Below are 16506 nucleotides of genomic sequence, written 5' to 3' on the forward strand. Positions count from 1 at the left end.
CAACATAAAGTGAGAAGAGCGTTCCCAGGACTCAGAAAGCTGCCCACGTCTTACGAATTACAGCGACGTGCGTGTCTTTGTCTGCAGGACCCCGCATCGCTCCGTCAAGGACAAGGCATTATTCATCCGATAGAAACGGATCCCCCACCAGGTGCGCGGCCAGGCAAGCCGCCGGAGCTCACCCCCCTCCCGCACTCCCCGCCCCGCCCTGCAGCCTGCCCCCGCGTCCGTTTGCGGACGACCCCGGACCGCGCCCCAGCTTCCATCAGACCCCGGACCACAGGGCAGCGGGCAGTAACGATCGGAAAGGGGCGCAGCTCTCTGCTTGCAAAGGCCTCCCTCCGAGTGTGGTCTCGGACCCGGACCCGGGGCATCACCCGCGAGCTCGTTAGACACGCAGGTGCGGACCTCCTGGCGCGGGGCGGGGACGATCTCGGGTACCCGACCCCGCAAGGCGGGGGGCCGCTGCGGGACGGGGCGGTGGAGCGCCTCCAAAGACCCGCGCACGCGCGGAACCGGAGTGACCGGCGGACGCAGGCCCAGCGCCACCTGGCGGCCGCTAGTAAGACCTGCCCTTTCCCGGCGAATGAGGCGCCGGCTCCTTCACCACGCACCGGAACAGCCACACCCTGAGCAGCCTCCGCCACCACCCGCCCAGGAACGACCCTTTCCGGAGCACCCACCTGCAGAACCCAGACTTCCCAAGGGAGGCACCAGGCCCTGGAGAAGGCGGTTTTGCTGTTCCCTGCAGTTCCCCTCCAAGCCGCGGGGGTGCACTAGTCATCAGTTTCTTTCCCAGTTTCCTCCTCCAGTTCAAACCCCGCGCCTCTCTCGCGCCAAGAGATGATCGGTCTCGCGAGATCTCTCGGCAACTTACAAAACCGGAAGTAACGTGTGGATCTCTTCCCTTCTGCGGCCATCGCAGACGCTCCTGTGGGTGAGTTTTGGCCGTGCAAGCGCGAGAAAATCCACGGCCATCCGTTGGCGGGCGCGATGTCTTTTGACCCCGGGGGTCCGATACTCTCCCGGCGGACGAATAGCACCCAGGGAAAGGGGCCGGGATGGTCTCCATCTGTTTTCCCGCAAGCCTGAGGGCCGCCGAGCTCGGGAAGGGAGGAGGAGAGGGGGTTTGGGAACCCCGCATATCGACTCCTGGAGGGGAAGCGTTCTCTGGGGATGGAGACAAGTCTACTCGGTGTAGTTCCTTAGAGGTGGTCTCGAAATAATTACCTGGTAAAGCCAGGGAACTTGGCAGGCTGCGCTCGCCCAGGAGAAGGCTTTTTGGACCCGAGATGCGCAGCCCTGCCCAGGCTTGGGGACGGAAGAGCCGATGCGTTTTGTGGGTACTAAACGCGCTCGCGCCTGGGTCTGTAGTGGGTGGACGGTGGTCGCTCTCTGCAGACTGTGATGTTGAATGAGTGAGTTGTGGGTCTGCGCTGCCTTCACGCATCAGGGGTGCGAGTCCCGTCTTGACTTCTTACCCGGTGATGCAGGAGTTGGAGGGTGTGAGCTGAAGCAGGTGTGTTACTGATGGGGAATTACTGTCGTTATTATTATTTTAGACTTTATTTATTAGCACACGTAGAGGGAGAAGCAGGGAGCGCTCCGCGGGGCTCCATCCCAGGATATGACCTGAGCCGAAGGCGGATGCTTCAGGGACGGAGTCCCCCGGGCTCTCGGGAATTCTTTATCGCATCAACAAATACAGAAAATCCCGCGGCAGACTAGGATCGTCCCCGGGGCTTTCTGACCTGCCCAGCTGGCAGTGGTGCCGTTACCTGTTTGGAAACTGGACTCGACTGTGGTCACTTAAGGGCTGACGCGGCTTCTGACTTTCCTCTTCAGCCGAGATGAAGTTCAATCCCTTCGTGACTTCCGACCGGAGCAAGAACCGGAAGCGGCACTTCAACGCGCCGTCCCACATTCGCAGGAAGATCATGTCCTCCCCTCTTTCCAAGGAGCTGAGGCAGAAGTACAACGTGCGCTCCATGCCCATCCGGAAGGATGACGAAGTGCAGGTCTGGAGCGCGCGGGGGTCTCGGCGGAGCCCGCACGCCGGGCCGGGAGAGGGATTGCGCTCTGGCCGCGAGGCGCCTGAGACGTGGCTTCCAGAGCAGGAGTGCAGGAGGGAGCCGTAAAGTCAAACGGGAAACCGTGTCAGTCGTCCCAAGCCCCAGAATTTGGGCCTAATAACCAGGGGAAGGGAGGTGGTTCAGAACCAACGCACTACTTTGTGATGCGCTTTTTCTCGGTGCGGTAGGTCACAGAGATGCGTGTGAGGACCAGTTCGGGTTCTGTCGGAGTTAAAGTCCTGATAGGGGAGCCCTCCCTGGACCGTAGTTTTACGTGGTGGTTTTATGTTTACCGGCGGACACCTTGTCACGTGGATTTAAGTGAAAACCTCTGTGTTTGCTTAGCTGTAACCTGCAGCTGGTGAGGACAGGATGGAGGCCCGGCTCTAGAGCAGCCTGTGCCTGTCGCCAGTATTGATGGGGTTAGCGGCCGTTTACGTGAAAGGCCAGTCTCCAGATGGCCCTGTGGGTTGACACCCGCTGTTGGTTGCCACTGTACTGGTGCTGGATTTGTCGGTGCTTTCAGGAGGTGGTCTTGGCTTTCAAGATCTTTTTTTTTTTTTTTTTTTTTTTTTTTAAGATCTTATTTATTTATTTGATGGACAGAGATCACAAGTAGGCAGAGAGGGGGAAGCAGGCTTCCTACTGAGCGGAGAGCCCAATATGGGGCTCAATCCGGGACTCCAGGATCATGACCCAAGCCAAAGGCAGAGGCCTTAACCCACTGAGCCACCCAGGCGCCGCTCAAAGTCTCTTAATGTGAGAAAATCTGCAGCTGGAAGGATGTTTCTTTCAGAAACATCTGTGCAGAAGCACTTTGGGTTGCTTCCAGACTGGCTGAGCATCACTGGGACTCGGGGTGGGAAACTGTCCTTTGGAAAAGAATTGGTTCCCACACATCCTTGCTGCTGCCCGCCCTGGCACTGGGTTGGACACGTTAATGGGTTGTGAATTTAGTCTTGTGGTCTCTTGCCTCTTTTGACGCGGAGTAAAGTTCCTTGTTGTCCATCTGCTACAAAAGCCAAAGTGGGGTCGTGTTTTAACCTTTTACCAAGCCCGCGGCTGCTCGTGGACCACCAATTGGTGGATGTGCTGTCCATCACTGGATTTATATGGGGACATAATTTATTTGCAGGTTCAAGCCAGAGGGAATTATTGGGACGTTTCCGCTAGCTGTCCTGTCTTTGAAAATCGAAAGGTCTCATAGATCTGGTCGAGTCAGTGACGTTTACGTGATCTGTAGCTTTCCTGGTTCCCAAGGTTGATTTTTTTTTTTTTCCTTTTTTAAGATTTTATTTATTTGACAGTTCACAAGTAGGCAGAGGGGTGGGGCGGGGTGGGGGGAGCAGGCTCCCTGCTGAGCTGAGAGCCTGATGTGGGGCTCCATCCCAGGACCCTGAGATCATGACCTGAGCCAAAGGCAGAGGCTTAACCGACTGAACCACCCAGATGGCCCCTAAAGGTTAATCTTAATATTTCTGTTATTTTTGAACTTCCTTTAGGTTGTGCGAGGACACTACAAAGGTCAGCAGATTGGCAAGGTCGTCCAGGTCTACAGGAAGAAGTACGTCATCTACATTGAACGAGTGCAGCGAGAAAAGGCGAATGGCACAACCGTCCATGTGGGCATTCACCCTAGCAAGGTAGGTGTTTCTGAGAATGCCCGAGAGAAGAGAAGGAATTTACAGGAGGTGTTGGCAAATGTGGTTCCTTGTTCGCAGGGCCCTCCCGAGAGAGTTAGAATCCCTGATTTTAGAGGTTCTAGAAACCAATCTTAAAAGCCAACACAGGGGGCGCCTGGGTGGCTCAGTGGGTTAAGCCGCTGCCTTCGGCTCAGGTCATGATCTCAGGGTCCTGGGATCGAGTCCTGCATCGGGCTCTCTGCTCAGCGGGGAACCTGCTTCCCTCTCTCTCTCTGCCTGCCTCTCTGTCTACTTATGATCTCTCTCTGTCAAATAAATAAATAAAATCTTAAAAAAAAAAAAAAAAGCCAACACAGTATTTGAATGGAGTTCTAGAAACCAGACTGAAATTTTTTATGAGATCAGGGCATCTTGACTAGTCATTATGTATATTTAATGTATCTTCTCCTTAAAAAGCTGTGGTGAACAAATCTTAAAATCTAGGAAATAGGGTCATTTTTCTATTAAATGGAGCTGATAGCCTGTTCATTCTCAGTATTAAAGCTGAGTAAGCAGGGGCGCCTGGAGGATTCAGTCAGTTAAGTGTCCAGCTTTTGGTTTTGGCTCAGGTCGTTACCTCAGTGTCCTGGGATTGAGGCCCTCAAGTGGGGCTCTCCACTCAGCGTAGAGCTTGCTTGAGATTCCCTCTTCCTTTGCTCCTCCCACTAATGCACTGTCTCACTCCTGCTCGCTCTCTCCCTCTCCCTCTAAAATAAATAAATAAATCTTTAAAAGTAAATAAAGCTGGGTAAGCAGGATGTCAGTTCTACAACCCTGTGAAGTATTTACAAATGAGGAAAAAACCCGAAGCCCACAAGCTAAGATCTCATGGATAGTGGTAGTGTCTGAGCCAGCATAGAAAATCTGGTCTGTTTGCCATGCAGGTGCCTGTCTGGAACTTGGATGTGAATTCTCGGATATTGTCATTTCTTACCTTTGGTTTTTATTTTTTATTTTTGTTTTTATTTTTTATTTTTTTTAAAGATTTATTTATTTATTTGACAGAGATCACAAGTAGGCAGAGAGGCAGGCAGAGAGAGAGAGAGAGAGAGGAAGGGAAGCAGGCTCTCTGCTGAGCAGAGAGCCCGATGCGGGGCTCGATCCCAGGACCCTGAGACCACGACCTGAGCCGAAGGCAGAGGCTTAACCCACTGAGCCACCCAGGCACCCCTTGCCTCTGGTTTTTAAAAGACCTTATGATGCTGCCATAAATCTGTTTCCAAACTACAGGAAAGTTGGAAGGATTGCTATGGCAATTCTCCTGCATCTCTTTCACCTCAAATTCACTATTAATGTTTTCCTGTGTTTTCTTTACCTCTCTTCCCTACCCCCGGTGCATTACCAGCATGGTGACGCTTCCCTCTAATTCCTTTAGTATGTGTCTCCTGGGAGCAAGGACTTTGCTGTTCTCTGGCCTTCGCCAGTCCTGTGTCTGTCCCACCAGTAGATCGGCTACTATCCAGGTCACCAACCAGTGATAGCTTCTTGGTCTTTTCCAGGTAGCACAGCGTAGGATGTAAGTTTCCTTCACTGTGGCTCGGTGATTGTCTTCATCTCTTTATTTCAGTCTAAGGACTTCAGACCTCTAAAGGCAGAGGACGCTGGCCCGGACCTCAACACCCAGTTACCTGTTTTGCATTTTAGCTTGAATTTCTGATGGGTAACATCAAACCTAATGTGTTCAGACTTCTGATTCTGTCCACGGTTTGCCACCATCACAGTGTATGGCAGCTCTGTCCTCCCAATTGCTCATTTTAGTAGTGGGAGTAACAAAGTTGTCTTTTAGCAAGATTGTGATTATGATGCAATATTGTGTATATATCACTACTGCTCATCATATCTGTAGGACTTAAAAGTTTGTAAGTTGCTTTTTTTTTTTTTTTTTTTTAATTTTAAGATTATTTATTTATTTGACACACAAAGTGAGATCAAAGTAGGCAGAGAGGCAGGCAGGAGGCGGGGAAAGCAGGCTCCCCACTGAGCAGAGAGCCCGGTGGGGGGCTTGATCCCAGGACCCTGAGATCATGACCTGAGCCGAAGGCAGAGGCTTAACCCACTGAGCCACCCAGGCACCCCAGTTTGTAAGTTTATACCTTAACATCTGTACTGTCTGCCATCCCTTGCTGACCATTTTAATCTTGTCACAAGTTTGACTTTTTACAATAGTACCTGTCCCCGCCATCATACAGTGTTTGTCCGTCTGACGTCTCTCACCATAATGTGCTCAAGGTTTCAGGTGTCTGAGTGTAGCCTTAACTGTAGGGCCTTGTTTGATCACCCTATAGGATTTAGCCCCTGCTCACCAGCGTCCTTAGTCTCCCCCATATTGCCTGTTTTTCTGTATATCAGAGTCTGACATATATCCACGTCCTTTGTTTTCTCTCTCCCCATACCAAAGTACAGGCTCCGTGATGGCAGAGATTTCTTTTTGGTGGTTTTGCTGTGTTCCCAAACCTGGTTCAGTGCTCTTTGCCCTGTTCCTCGCCTTCCTTCGCAAGACCTAAATTTAACCATCACCTGGAGACCTTTAACTATTAGATTTGTCTCAAGAAGAATCTATACTCTGGTTCTGTGGGTCGCAGCTACATTTATACTCCAACTTGATGATTCTCAAGTTACGGTAGAAACAACAATGTGTATGACTTGGTTAGCTTGTGAAGCTAGTAACTCTAGAAGTGTTTTGTTTCTCTGCAGGTGGTTATCACTAGACTAAAACTGGACAAAGACCGCAAAAAGATCCTTGAACGGAAAGCCAAATCTCGCCAAGTAGGAAAGGAAAAGGGCAAATACAAGGAAGAAACAATTGAGAAGATGCAGGAGTAAAGTAGTCTTCTCTGTGACTTGAAATAAAAACTGTTAAAATGAAGAGCCTTTGCTTTCTGTGTGGGGCTTGGGGATAACGCCCCCCTGCCAGCCGGTGGGTTTTCCGGGAAGTCAGGTGGCATTTGCTGCTGGAGGCAGGCCCCCCATCCTGGGCCTTGACTGTGCTAAAGAAAAATACTATCTAGGTAGAGGGGGCATTTGAGCACCAACTCTTTAGTCACCGAGAGTAATGAGATTCTGATAACATAGTGGGGGTGTCCCCCTTATTAGAGCAGGCAGTATTGGGAGGCATCATGGCTCCCTGAGAGGAAAGCCCAGATAAAGAGACCTGTGGGCTACCGCCCCAACCTGCTGTCTCTGCTGCCGAGCGACAACTGTGAAGGTGTGCACGTGGTGTGCTGAGGCTTGGGTACAAGCGAGGAGCCACTGCCCCCAGCTGTGGTCATCCTTTACCGTAATCTTGCAGGCGCTGGTGCCATCGCGCCAAAATTTCAGAGCGCAAATGCTTACGTTGCAGTCCGAAGTAAATGTTCCTCTGAAACGTGGGTTCCGAGGGCTCCGTGAAGAGGCGCCAGCCTCTCCTTTCCCATGAAGCTTCTAGATGCAGAATGAGGGATGCAGCTCACTTTCCTCACTTCCTGACCGCGGGCTTTGCAACAGCGTGAGGGGCGGGGTCAGCGGCTCGCTCTGCCAAGGTCACGCACAGGCCGGCCGCAGGTACCCCCAGCCCCAGCGACCGCCGAAGGACAGGCGGCGAAAACCCCTAGCAGGACCGGGTCGGGGATTTAAAGAGATGCCCGGTGGGGGCGGGGCTTCCGGCGGGCGCCGAGCGGCTTCCGGTGCGGGCGGCAGCGGCGGCGGCGGGAAGGTGTGGCGGCAGCAGGACTGGGGCCCGCGGCGGCGGGGAAGGGGAGGACGGGCCCCCGACGCCGCGATCCCCGGCGCATCCCTTTCACATCCCAGGCCTCTGGCCTGGGATCGGCGGCTATCGGTCCTCCCCGCGTCTCCCGGCCTCGTTTATTGGTTCACCCCCGAACTTGCGGTCCTTGCGGGGGTCGGGGGCGGCGATCGGCGGGCGGGGCGGGGGTTGCGGACGGGCCTGGGAGGCGGGGCGGGAGTGCAGGAAGACCACGCATGCAGGGGAGGTGGCGCCCGCAGCCAGTCTCCAGGAGCGGATGGGACGTCTGTCGGAGGATGCGGGGAGGCTCTGCTAAGTGCTTCACCTGCGTTATCCCCGCGTCTGCATCAGGAAACCAGTACGTCCCCGTGTTGTGGCTGAGGGAGCTGAAGCCCAGTAACTCCGCCCGGGGCAGGGACACAGCCCTCAGCCCTCCCCTTGCCGGCCTCGCCCCTGCACCTGCACGGGGAGCGTCTGCCTACCGTCCTCCGATCATCTTTTGTCTCGCCGGATCCTTGGCCGTCCGAGGGAATACCGCCCGGTAGAGGGCTCAGCGCCTACCTGCGAGGTTGTGTATGCCCGGACCAGTCGACGACGAACACAAGATCAAGTGCTCCAGAGACAGGCCGGAGCGGTGGCAATCGGATGGAGTCGCTGGACGCATCAGGAAGGCGGCTGAGTTCACAAGACCAACGAAAGGGCCTTCCAGGTCTGGGACGCCAAGGCAAAGACTCACAGGTGGGTGAGGGCGGGAGATGGCTCCAGCTTTCTCTAACCAAGGTCATGTATTCGAAGTTACCCCGCCGTCGCAGACCGCGTGAGGAAGCTCGACACAGTTCTTTCCTGCTGCTGTGGAACAGGTGCTGAAAACCCAGACGACCGCAGGGAGGGGCAGATAAGGTGGACACGTTAGTAGGGCAATTAGGGACGCTGGGAAATGGGAGAGTGCGGGCTCTTCTAACCCAATCTGCGGCCAGTTGTTGCCAAGCAGCCAAGCTCCCAGGATGGCCAGATCGTCCCCTTTTCCAAGAAGGGCAGCCAAGATTCCTGTATAAAATCCCATCTGTACCTATAGGTAAATCGTTCTCATTTCTCAAAAAACAAACACCTGATGGACTAACCAAAATAGGCCCGTTAGCTAAATGTTGCTTTTTCCTAGCATATTGTGAGGACCGTGTCTCAGATTAAAGGCTGAGATTTTGCATCTTTTCACTATAAATTATTCCCAACCTGTCTTCATTCTTTTATAGGATGAAGATGAAGCTTTTGCTTCCCTTACAGTCCCCTGAAGGGCCTCAAATAGCAGCCAGGGCAGCCACTCAATTAGAGCTGCTGGTTTCAGGGAGGAGTCTGGAAGGTGCTTTCCTGGATCCTGCTGAATATCTCGTGGTCTCTTCTGAGGACCTTTGGCTGTGGGATGATAATATATTCCTTTTAAAAGTGATTAAATTATTAAATGTGACTGGTAGGGGTGCCTGGGTGGCTCACTCCATTAAGCATCTGCCTCCAGCTCCGGTTATGATCCCAGGGTCCTGGGATAGAGCCCCACGTCGGGTTCCCTGCTCAGTGGGAAGCCTGCTTCTCCCTCTGCAGCTCCCCCTGCTGTGCTCTCCCTGTCAAATAAATACATTCTTATAAATAAATAAGTGTGACTAGTAGATGAAACAAACTGGTTTATTTACTGCAGAACTTCTCAGAGCCTTTATTTAAAAAAAAAAAAAAAAGATTTGAGAGATAGTGGGCGCTCATCAGCAGGGAAAGGGGCAAACGTAAAGAATCTTAGACTCTGCTGCAGAGACCCACGTGATGGAGCCGGAGATCACGACCTGAGTTCAAAACCAAGAGTCAGACGCTTAACCAACTGAGCCACCCAGGTGCCCCCTCTGAGCCTTTAAAATGTCCATTTACACTGAGGATCTTAAGCTCACACTTAAACAGCATTTGCAAACATTCTATTTCTTCAACACTGAAATGTATGTTTTCCACATATATTAATCTGGATGTGTTCATTTAACGTAGTTCCTCTGGTTTTTCCCCTCAAAAAAAGTCATCAGAAAGTCAGCGGTTTTATAGTCAGCAGAGTCTTAGAATCAGAAATGTTCTGTGGTCAGCCAGTGATGCTCAGCACGAGAGTTTGAAGCCTTTTTAGTGGAGAACCTTCCAGACCTCAGCTAACTAAGATGTTGCTCAGAGCTTTGAAGCCTTTTCATCTTTCTCTGCTTTCCAGGGTTTCTGCCCTGCCTCTCGGCTCTCCGAGGGTGGCATCCCAGGGATCTTGTTTTCTCCCCGATTGCCATTACTCCTGTTATCATCACAAGAACTCTCCCCCTGGCCGCATCACCATCCTACAACCCGGAGTGGTTCTAAGGAACCTCAGTTGACTGTCAAGTTCTCTCCCTGAGGAATTCTCCCGTCTTGGTGGGATGTGGACCAACGGGACTACTGCTTTTTGGTATAACGAGCTCCTGACAGCAATCTCTGCACATAGGTGGAGTTTTTCCATCTCTGGAAACAGACAGACCCTGCCGCCTCTAGTCAGAGCCGTCAAGCCCGTATTGGAAGGGGTCTTCAGTCTTGGAATACCCAAGTTCACTTGGACTCTCTGCTTTGTTCTGAAAATATGTGGGCCTCAGCTCAGGCAGAATCAAAACAGTCTAGGCCTGCAGACCTCCCAAGAGGGCAGAACTTGTTTCCTCACCCACGAAGCTGGACTCCTCTGGTTGGATAGGAGACCATTTATTCCTTCTCCTGCCTTCCTTGTAACAGTCACATGATCACATTCCGAGTCACTGATGCTGGCGTGCCTTCATTCCTGGTACCCTCCACTGTCTCCCCCAGTCCTGCTGCAGCCACTCCTTAGCCCAGGCCCCGAGAATGGTCCCTATGGCACCAGCTGGTGTCATTTCAAGAGGTAGCGACATCTGAGGATATGCCAAATATGGCCAGTGTTTGAGAGCCTCTGGGAAGGCCTGCTGCATGGACACGATGCTGGACAGTTATGACAACGTGGTCCCTCAGGGTAAGGACTCAGTCTTCACTCACTACTCCTGTGTGCCGTCACCAGGGGGAAACTGTCATTCAAAAATTTCCCAGCACTTTCTCCTTGATTCTCCTAAAATGCAGACAGACTCTTCGGCCCCAAGAAATTGATTACATTGATTGTGGGAAAGCTAAGAAAGCCCCTTCCTGGGGCTTCTGGGTGGCTCAGTGCGTTAAAGCCTCTGCCTTCGGCTCAGCTCATGATCCCAGGGTCCTGGGATCGAGCCCTGCATCGGGCTCTCTGCTTGGCGGGGAGCCTGCTTCCTCCTCTCTCTCTCTCTCTGCCTCTGCCTACTTGTGATCTCTATTTGTCAAATAAATAAATAAAATCTTTAAAAAAAAAAAAAAGCCCCTTCCTGGTGCTAACTTCAGGTTCAAGTTTGCAGTTATCATGGTGCCTTCCAGCAACATTCTCCCATTTATATTATTTTAAATGTTACTGAGGGAGAGTGTCCGTCTACTGCCTGAAGCATTACCATGTATCCTCTCTCCTACTCATGTAATAAATAAAGACCAGTTAACTAGGTTTCACTTAAAGAGCGAATAGTTTCATTCACTCTGTTTGCCTAAAGTCTAAAATTACTACATATTTCTATATATATCTTAGTAACTTTAAAGATTTTATTTATTTATTTGTCGTAGAGAGAAGCGAGAGCGAGCACAGGCAGACAGAGTGGCAGGCAGAGGCAGAGGGACAAGCAGGCTCCCTGCCAAGCAAGGAGCCCGATGTGGGACTCGATCCCAGGACGCTGGGATCATGACCTGAGCCGAAGGCAGCTGCTTAACCAACTGAGCCACCCAGGCGTCCCATATCTTAGTAACTTTAAATTCTCTTGACACGCTCGGGTTTTGAGCAGTCTCGGTTGCTTTCTAGTTGCTTTATCCTGTTGCTGCTTTTATACTATTCCTCTGTGATCTTCCTTTTCTGTGGTGGTCTTCAAAAATCAGATGAAGAATGAGGAACTTGGGAGGGAAAGTCTCCCAGAGGGAATATCGAGGATTTTAACTCTGTTTTCTCTCTCGTCTTAGGCTCCTTCTTACAGTTGTCCATGATGCCCCAGAAACCTGGAAATGACCCTCCTCATGTGTCCACTACAAGTGACATGGAAACGGAGATACGTCACATGAGAGAAAAGTTTCTTTCAAGTGTGACCAAGTTAGTAGAAAGCAAAAGTTACAACAGCAAGGTATTTTCCAAAGAAAAGTACTTTCAAACAATAAAGGAAGTCAAAGAAGCTAAGGAAAGGGGGAAGAAGTCCTCACGTGACTACCGCCGTGCGGCAAAATACGACGTGATCTCCGTGCAAGGCACAGAGAAACTGATCGAGGCAACCCACGGAGAATGCGACCGAATTCGGTATTACGTGCATAAGGAAGAGTTGTTTGACATTCTCCATGATACACATCTCAACATTGGGCACGGCGGGCGGACACGCATGCTCAAGGAGCTACAAGGAAAGTACGGGAATGTCACCAAAGAGGTCATTGTCTTGTACCTGACGCTCTGTAAACAGTGCTACCAGAAGAACCCGGTACCCAAGAGAGGTCTTGCCCTCAAGCCCATGCCTTCGAAGGACACTGACTCCAGATGCCAAGTTGAGGTCCTGGACATGCAGTCAAATGCCGACGGTGAGTTCAAGTTTATCTTGTATTACCAGGACCACTTAACCAAGTTTATTATTTTACGGCCGTTGAAAGCGAAGCGGGCCTGTGATGTGGTCAGTGTCCTCTTGGACGTCTTCACGATTCTTGGTACACCTTGTGTGTTAGACTCTGACAGTGGCGTGGAGTTCACAAACCAGGTTGTGCATGAGCTCAATGAGGTATGGCCAGACCTAAAGATTGCCTGTGGTAAGCAGTGCCCTGGCCAGGGCCCGGGCTCCCTGGAGCAAGTCAGCCATGATGTCAAGAACATGGTAAGGGCCTGGATGCAGAGTAACCGCTCATGTCACTGGGCTGAAGGCCTGAGATTCATACAGATGGTGAGGAATCAGCTGTTTGACGTGTCACTGCAGCAAAGTCCATACGAGGCAATGTTTGGTTTTAAGGCCAAACTCGGGCTGTACTCTTCGCACTTACCCCGGGAAACCGTGGCCCTCTTACAAACAGAGGAGGAGCTAGAAATTGCTGAAGAACAGCTAGAGAGTAGCCTTTGGATGGGGCAGGAAGAAAGGGCTGAGGTCGCAGCAGACAGATCTGATGTGGACAAGGACCTCGAACCCACCGCTCCAGAAGCAGCAGAGCCCAGCACCTCACATGGGGCCCCACGTCTCTTTTGCTGGTGACCAGGCACCTGCCGAGTGGGCGCCATACGGCCCTTGGGGAACTGCCACCAAATTCCCTGGGGAAAGGTGCTCGAAGGGAAGACCTTCCCGTCGGTCAAATTGTCCATGGCAGTCCTTGCTTGAAGGGGCAAACCTGGTGAGGTCTGTGACCTGGGGCCACCGTGACAAATGACTGCAGTCTTAGCAGCCTAGAACAGCAGGAACTTACCCTCTCGTCCTTCTGGGGCCAGAAGTTCAGAATCGGGGTGTCGGCAGGGTCTGCCTCTCCTGGAAGCCCTGAGGGAGAATCCATTCCGTGCCTCTGGCCTTTCTCTGATGGCTGCTGGCAATCCTTGGCTTGTACAAGGCCAGTGTCTGCCCCATCTTCCTGCGGGTCTCCACAGGGCCTCCTGCCCTCTGTCTCCATGTGTGTTCTCCTTTTCAGTCTCTTAGAAGGACCCACTGGATACCAGATCCATGTCATTGGGTTTAAGGCCCACCCCAGTTGAGGGTGATCTCATCTCAAGAGCCTCCCCTAAATTATGTTTGCAAAGCCCCTTTCCCCAAGTGGGGTCAGAGTCTCAGGTACTCAGGGTTTGGCCCTGGGCATAACTTTCTGGGGGACAGAGTTCTACCAACTATGGAGGAGTGTGTTTGCCTGCAGGATGTGAACTGATGGGGTCTTACCTGTGAAGCTGGTGGGGGTGCCCTCCCTATTTCTAGTATGCATTCCTTCTGCCAAATCCTGCTCCTCAGACAATATCCAAAAAGACAGGGCACAGAGGAAAAGATGGAGATGAAGGACAAGTCACGAGAGAAGACGTTGACCCAGCACACCCTGGGGACTGGCCACCTCAGCACCTGCTCTCTATTTCCTGCTTCAAGAAAAACTGTAGGTGCCATCCCGGCTCTCAGAACAGCATGTGCAGGGAACGGTGTGGAAGGTACTTTAAAAGTTGGCCAGAATTAAGACATGACAGAATTAAGACATTTCAGTCTGAGTCTACCGCTTGTCTCTGCCTTAAGAATAGCAAAGCATGTCTTTCTGGAACGGGTCAGTACATTCCAGGAAGTAACCAGTCGCCAGGGACTTTGGAGCAAAGGGCAAACATGAGCCAGATGTCCCTGCTCTGGCCAGAGGAGACTAGAGCAAGGGCCAGTCTGGGTCATGGTTCAGGGTAAGGAGAGCTGACCTGGACAAGGAGAAGGACAGTGCCTTGGATCTGGGTTCTGCTGTGTTCCCACGGCCTATACAAAGGCCTAGCCCACTGGAGATGTTCTGGGAGGATCTGTCGTGGGAACAAATAGTTCTACAGAGATGACCACGGGAAGGAGAGGGGTCTGGTCTTTATTCCCCCGTGCACCGTTCCTGCGTATCCTGGAGCCATTCAAGCCCATTCTGATCACTCCTCGAGGCAGTTCCCTCCTCCGTAAGGGGCAGTACCTACCCCTACCCACAGAAGGGGCAACACTGCCTGCCTCACAGGGTTGTTGTGAGAACCAGAGAGAAGATGTGGGAAGGGCTTTGTCTAAACGCTGAGTTAGTTGTCCTTGCTACCAGCGGAGCCCATCCCCCACATGAAAGCTGGAGGCCTCTGCCCTTCCTCTGCCGGTTAAACAGTGGTACCAGGAGGCTACATGATTATTATTAGAAAGGAGGTGACAGCACCTTCCAGCTTGTTCCGGGGTGGGGGGGATCCTATTCCATCCTTGGCGGGGACCTCACTCTGCATTGCTCCTTTGTCACTCACCCTGGTAGGGTCTGGGAGGCCCGGCTCGACCCATGTTACAACACTCTTGCTGACCTACTGCCTCCTGATTGCCAGGCAAACCAGGAACAGCATCATGGACCCAGGCAGGGGAGAGGGGAGATGAGGCACAGCGTCCCCGCCTGCCCCAGGGAGGGGCTGCAGAGAACCCAGGTCTCCCAAGCTGCTGCATCTCCACTCTTCCTTCCCCTTTTCCTTCTTAATGCTGGTGGTGGGAGAAGAGTTAGAGGTGTACATTGAGACCTGGCGTGGCCTTACTCTGCGTTTCAGCCTCTGGAACAGAAGCTCCCAGGGTCCCACCAGCTGCTTTCAGCATGCAAATGTAGTTCGTGTGCGAAACTAAAAACTATCACCACCATCACTCTCAAAAACCAGGTTTCACATACATCTCTGGAAAAGTTGGAAGACCTGGCCACACCAGGCCTGCGTCTTTGCATCACAGCAGAGTGGAGCTCAGTTGCAGCCCCCAGGGGGCAGTCTGTGCATGCGTCCTCCAGGCGGCCACCGTCAGGCCCCCCGCAGAATACGGGCAGGTGCATTTCTGTGGCTGTTGCTGGAGAAAGGCATGTGAAGTCAGAATATGAACCAAGGCCAGAAACCGACCTCTGTTTGCTTTAAGAATTTATGATAAAAGTGGCATTCCAGGGGCGCCTGGGTGACTCAGTGGGTTGAAGCCTCTGCCTTCGGCTCAGGTCATGATCCCAGGTCCTGGGATCGAGCCCCACATCTGGCTCTCGGCTCAGCAGGGAGCCTGCTTCCCCTTTTCTCTCTGCCTGCTTCTCTGACTACTTGTGATCTCTGTCTGTCAAATAAATAAATACATAAATCTTTAAAGAAAAAAAAAAAAAGAAAGTGGCATTCCACATCAGCAAGACGGTGGCATTACTCCGTTAATGTGTTCAAGCAGGGAACACATGAAGTCTGATTCTGAAACAGGAAAGGAAACTACAAAAGTGTTGGGGGGAAGTGGGGGACTGTTGTGATCTTGGAATGGAGAAAACCCTCAGCACTACAAGAAATTCAAAAGCCGTAAAAGGAAAAGCTAATACACTTGGCCCTCATGAAAATCTCAAACATCTATGGAAAATCCTGGTTTAAATAGTGAACAAAGATAAGTGACATCGGAAGAAAATACCTGCAACACCTAAAACATCCTCGTATTTGAAAAAAGTTTGCTTACAAATGAATAATGAAAAGAGGAGCCAATAGTGAGCGAGCAGAGGCTAAAAGAAGGAAAAGAAACGGGTAATGCTTCACGTGTCTGCGTGCACCTGCAGTGTGTTCAAAGAACCCTGAGGCTGTTCGTCTCACAAAAGAGACTCAAGTTATTTGAGAATCTTAATGTTCTCCACTGTGCAGGTGGGAGAAGAGACACGAGCCTAGTGATCCTGTCTTGATGGGACAAACCTTACGTAGATAAGGAGCTACAGTGATTACTAGGTTATTTTCAAGACCGCTGTATTCGTTTCCCACGGCTGCCACCCCACAATGAACTGGGGGACTGAGAAAACAGAAATGTATCATGTCACGGTTCTGGAAGCCAGAAGTCTGAGATCAAGGTGTCCGCAGGTTTGGCTCCTTGCCAGGGCGCTGGGGAGACTTCCATGCCTCTCCTAGTTTCTGGTGGCCTCAGGTGTCCCTGGGCTTGCAGATGACGTTCTCCCTATTTCTTCACGTCTGTGTGTCTGTCTGTCTCTGTGTCCAAGGGTCCCCTTCTAATAAGGACCCCATCATTGAATTGAACAATGAGGCAGAAGAGGAAATGTTGCTCAGAAAGGGCATCTAGCCCAAGATTCAGACCCAAGTCTTTCCAAGTCCAAGGTCAGCTCTTACAACCACCCCTCTTGCTCATGAATTTCTAGGGGTGCCCATTGCTCATGGGAAAATGGCTTAAACCTGATGGCCCAACTTGATGTGTAAGTTGGCACACAGTGTGGTCCCAACTCAGGCACAAGAGCA

The 16506-nt window shown here is 51.8% G+C and overlaps 2 protein-coding genes across 2 annotated transcripts; both read left to right on the top strand.

Annotated features, from left to right (window-relative positions):
- The first annotated feature begins 786 nt into the window (after window positions 1-786).
- On the top strand, window positions 787-6620 carry RPL26 (ribosomal protein L26). The gene is made up of 4 exons (XM_047707499.1): window positions 787-937; window positions 1846-2018; window positions 3575-3715; window positions 6449-6620. Exons 2-4 carry the CDS (start codon window positions 1851-1853, stop codon window positions 6575-6577), a joined length of 438 nt encoding a protein of 145 aa, XP_047563455.1. The 5' UTR covers window positions 787-937; window positions 1846-1850; the 3' UTR covers window positions 6578-6620.
- Window positions 6621-7303: 683 nt separating this feature from the next.
- On the top strand, window positions 7304-15301 carry KRBA2 (KRAB-A domain containing 2). The gene is given in 6 exon segments (XM_047707497.1): window positions 7304-8213; window positions 9964-10307; window positions 10309-10346; window positions 10349-10405; window positions 10408-10494; window positions 11544-15301. Coding segments are annotated over 5 exon segments (1500 nt in total). The 5' UTR covers window positions 7304-8213; window positions 9964-10245; the 3' UTR covers window positions 12800-15301.
- The last annotated feature ends 1205 nt before the right edge of the window (window positions 15302-16506 follow it).

Source organism: Lutra lutra, chromosome 16, assembly GCF_902655055.1.
Source record: "Lutra lutra chromosome 16, mLutLut1.2, whole genome shotgun sequence".
Classification (NCBI taxonomy): Eukaryota; Metazoa; Chordata; class Mammalia; order Carnivora; family Mustelidae; genus Lutra; species Lutra lutra.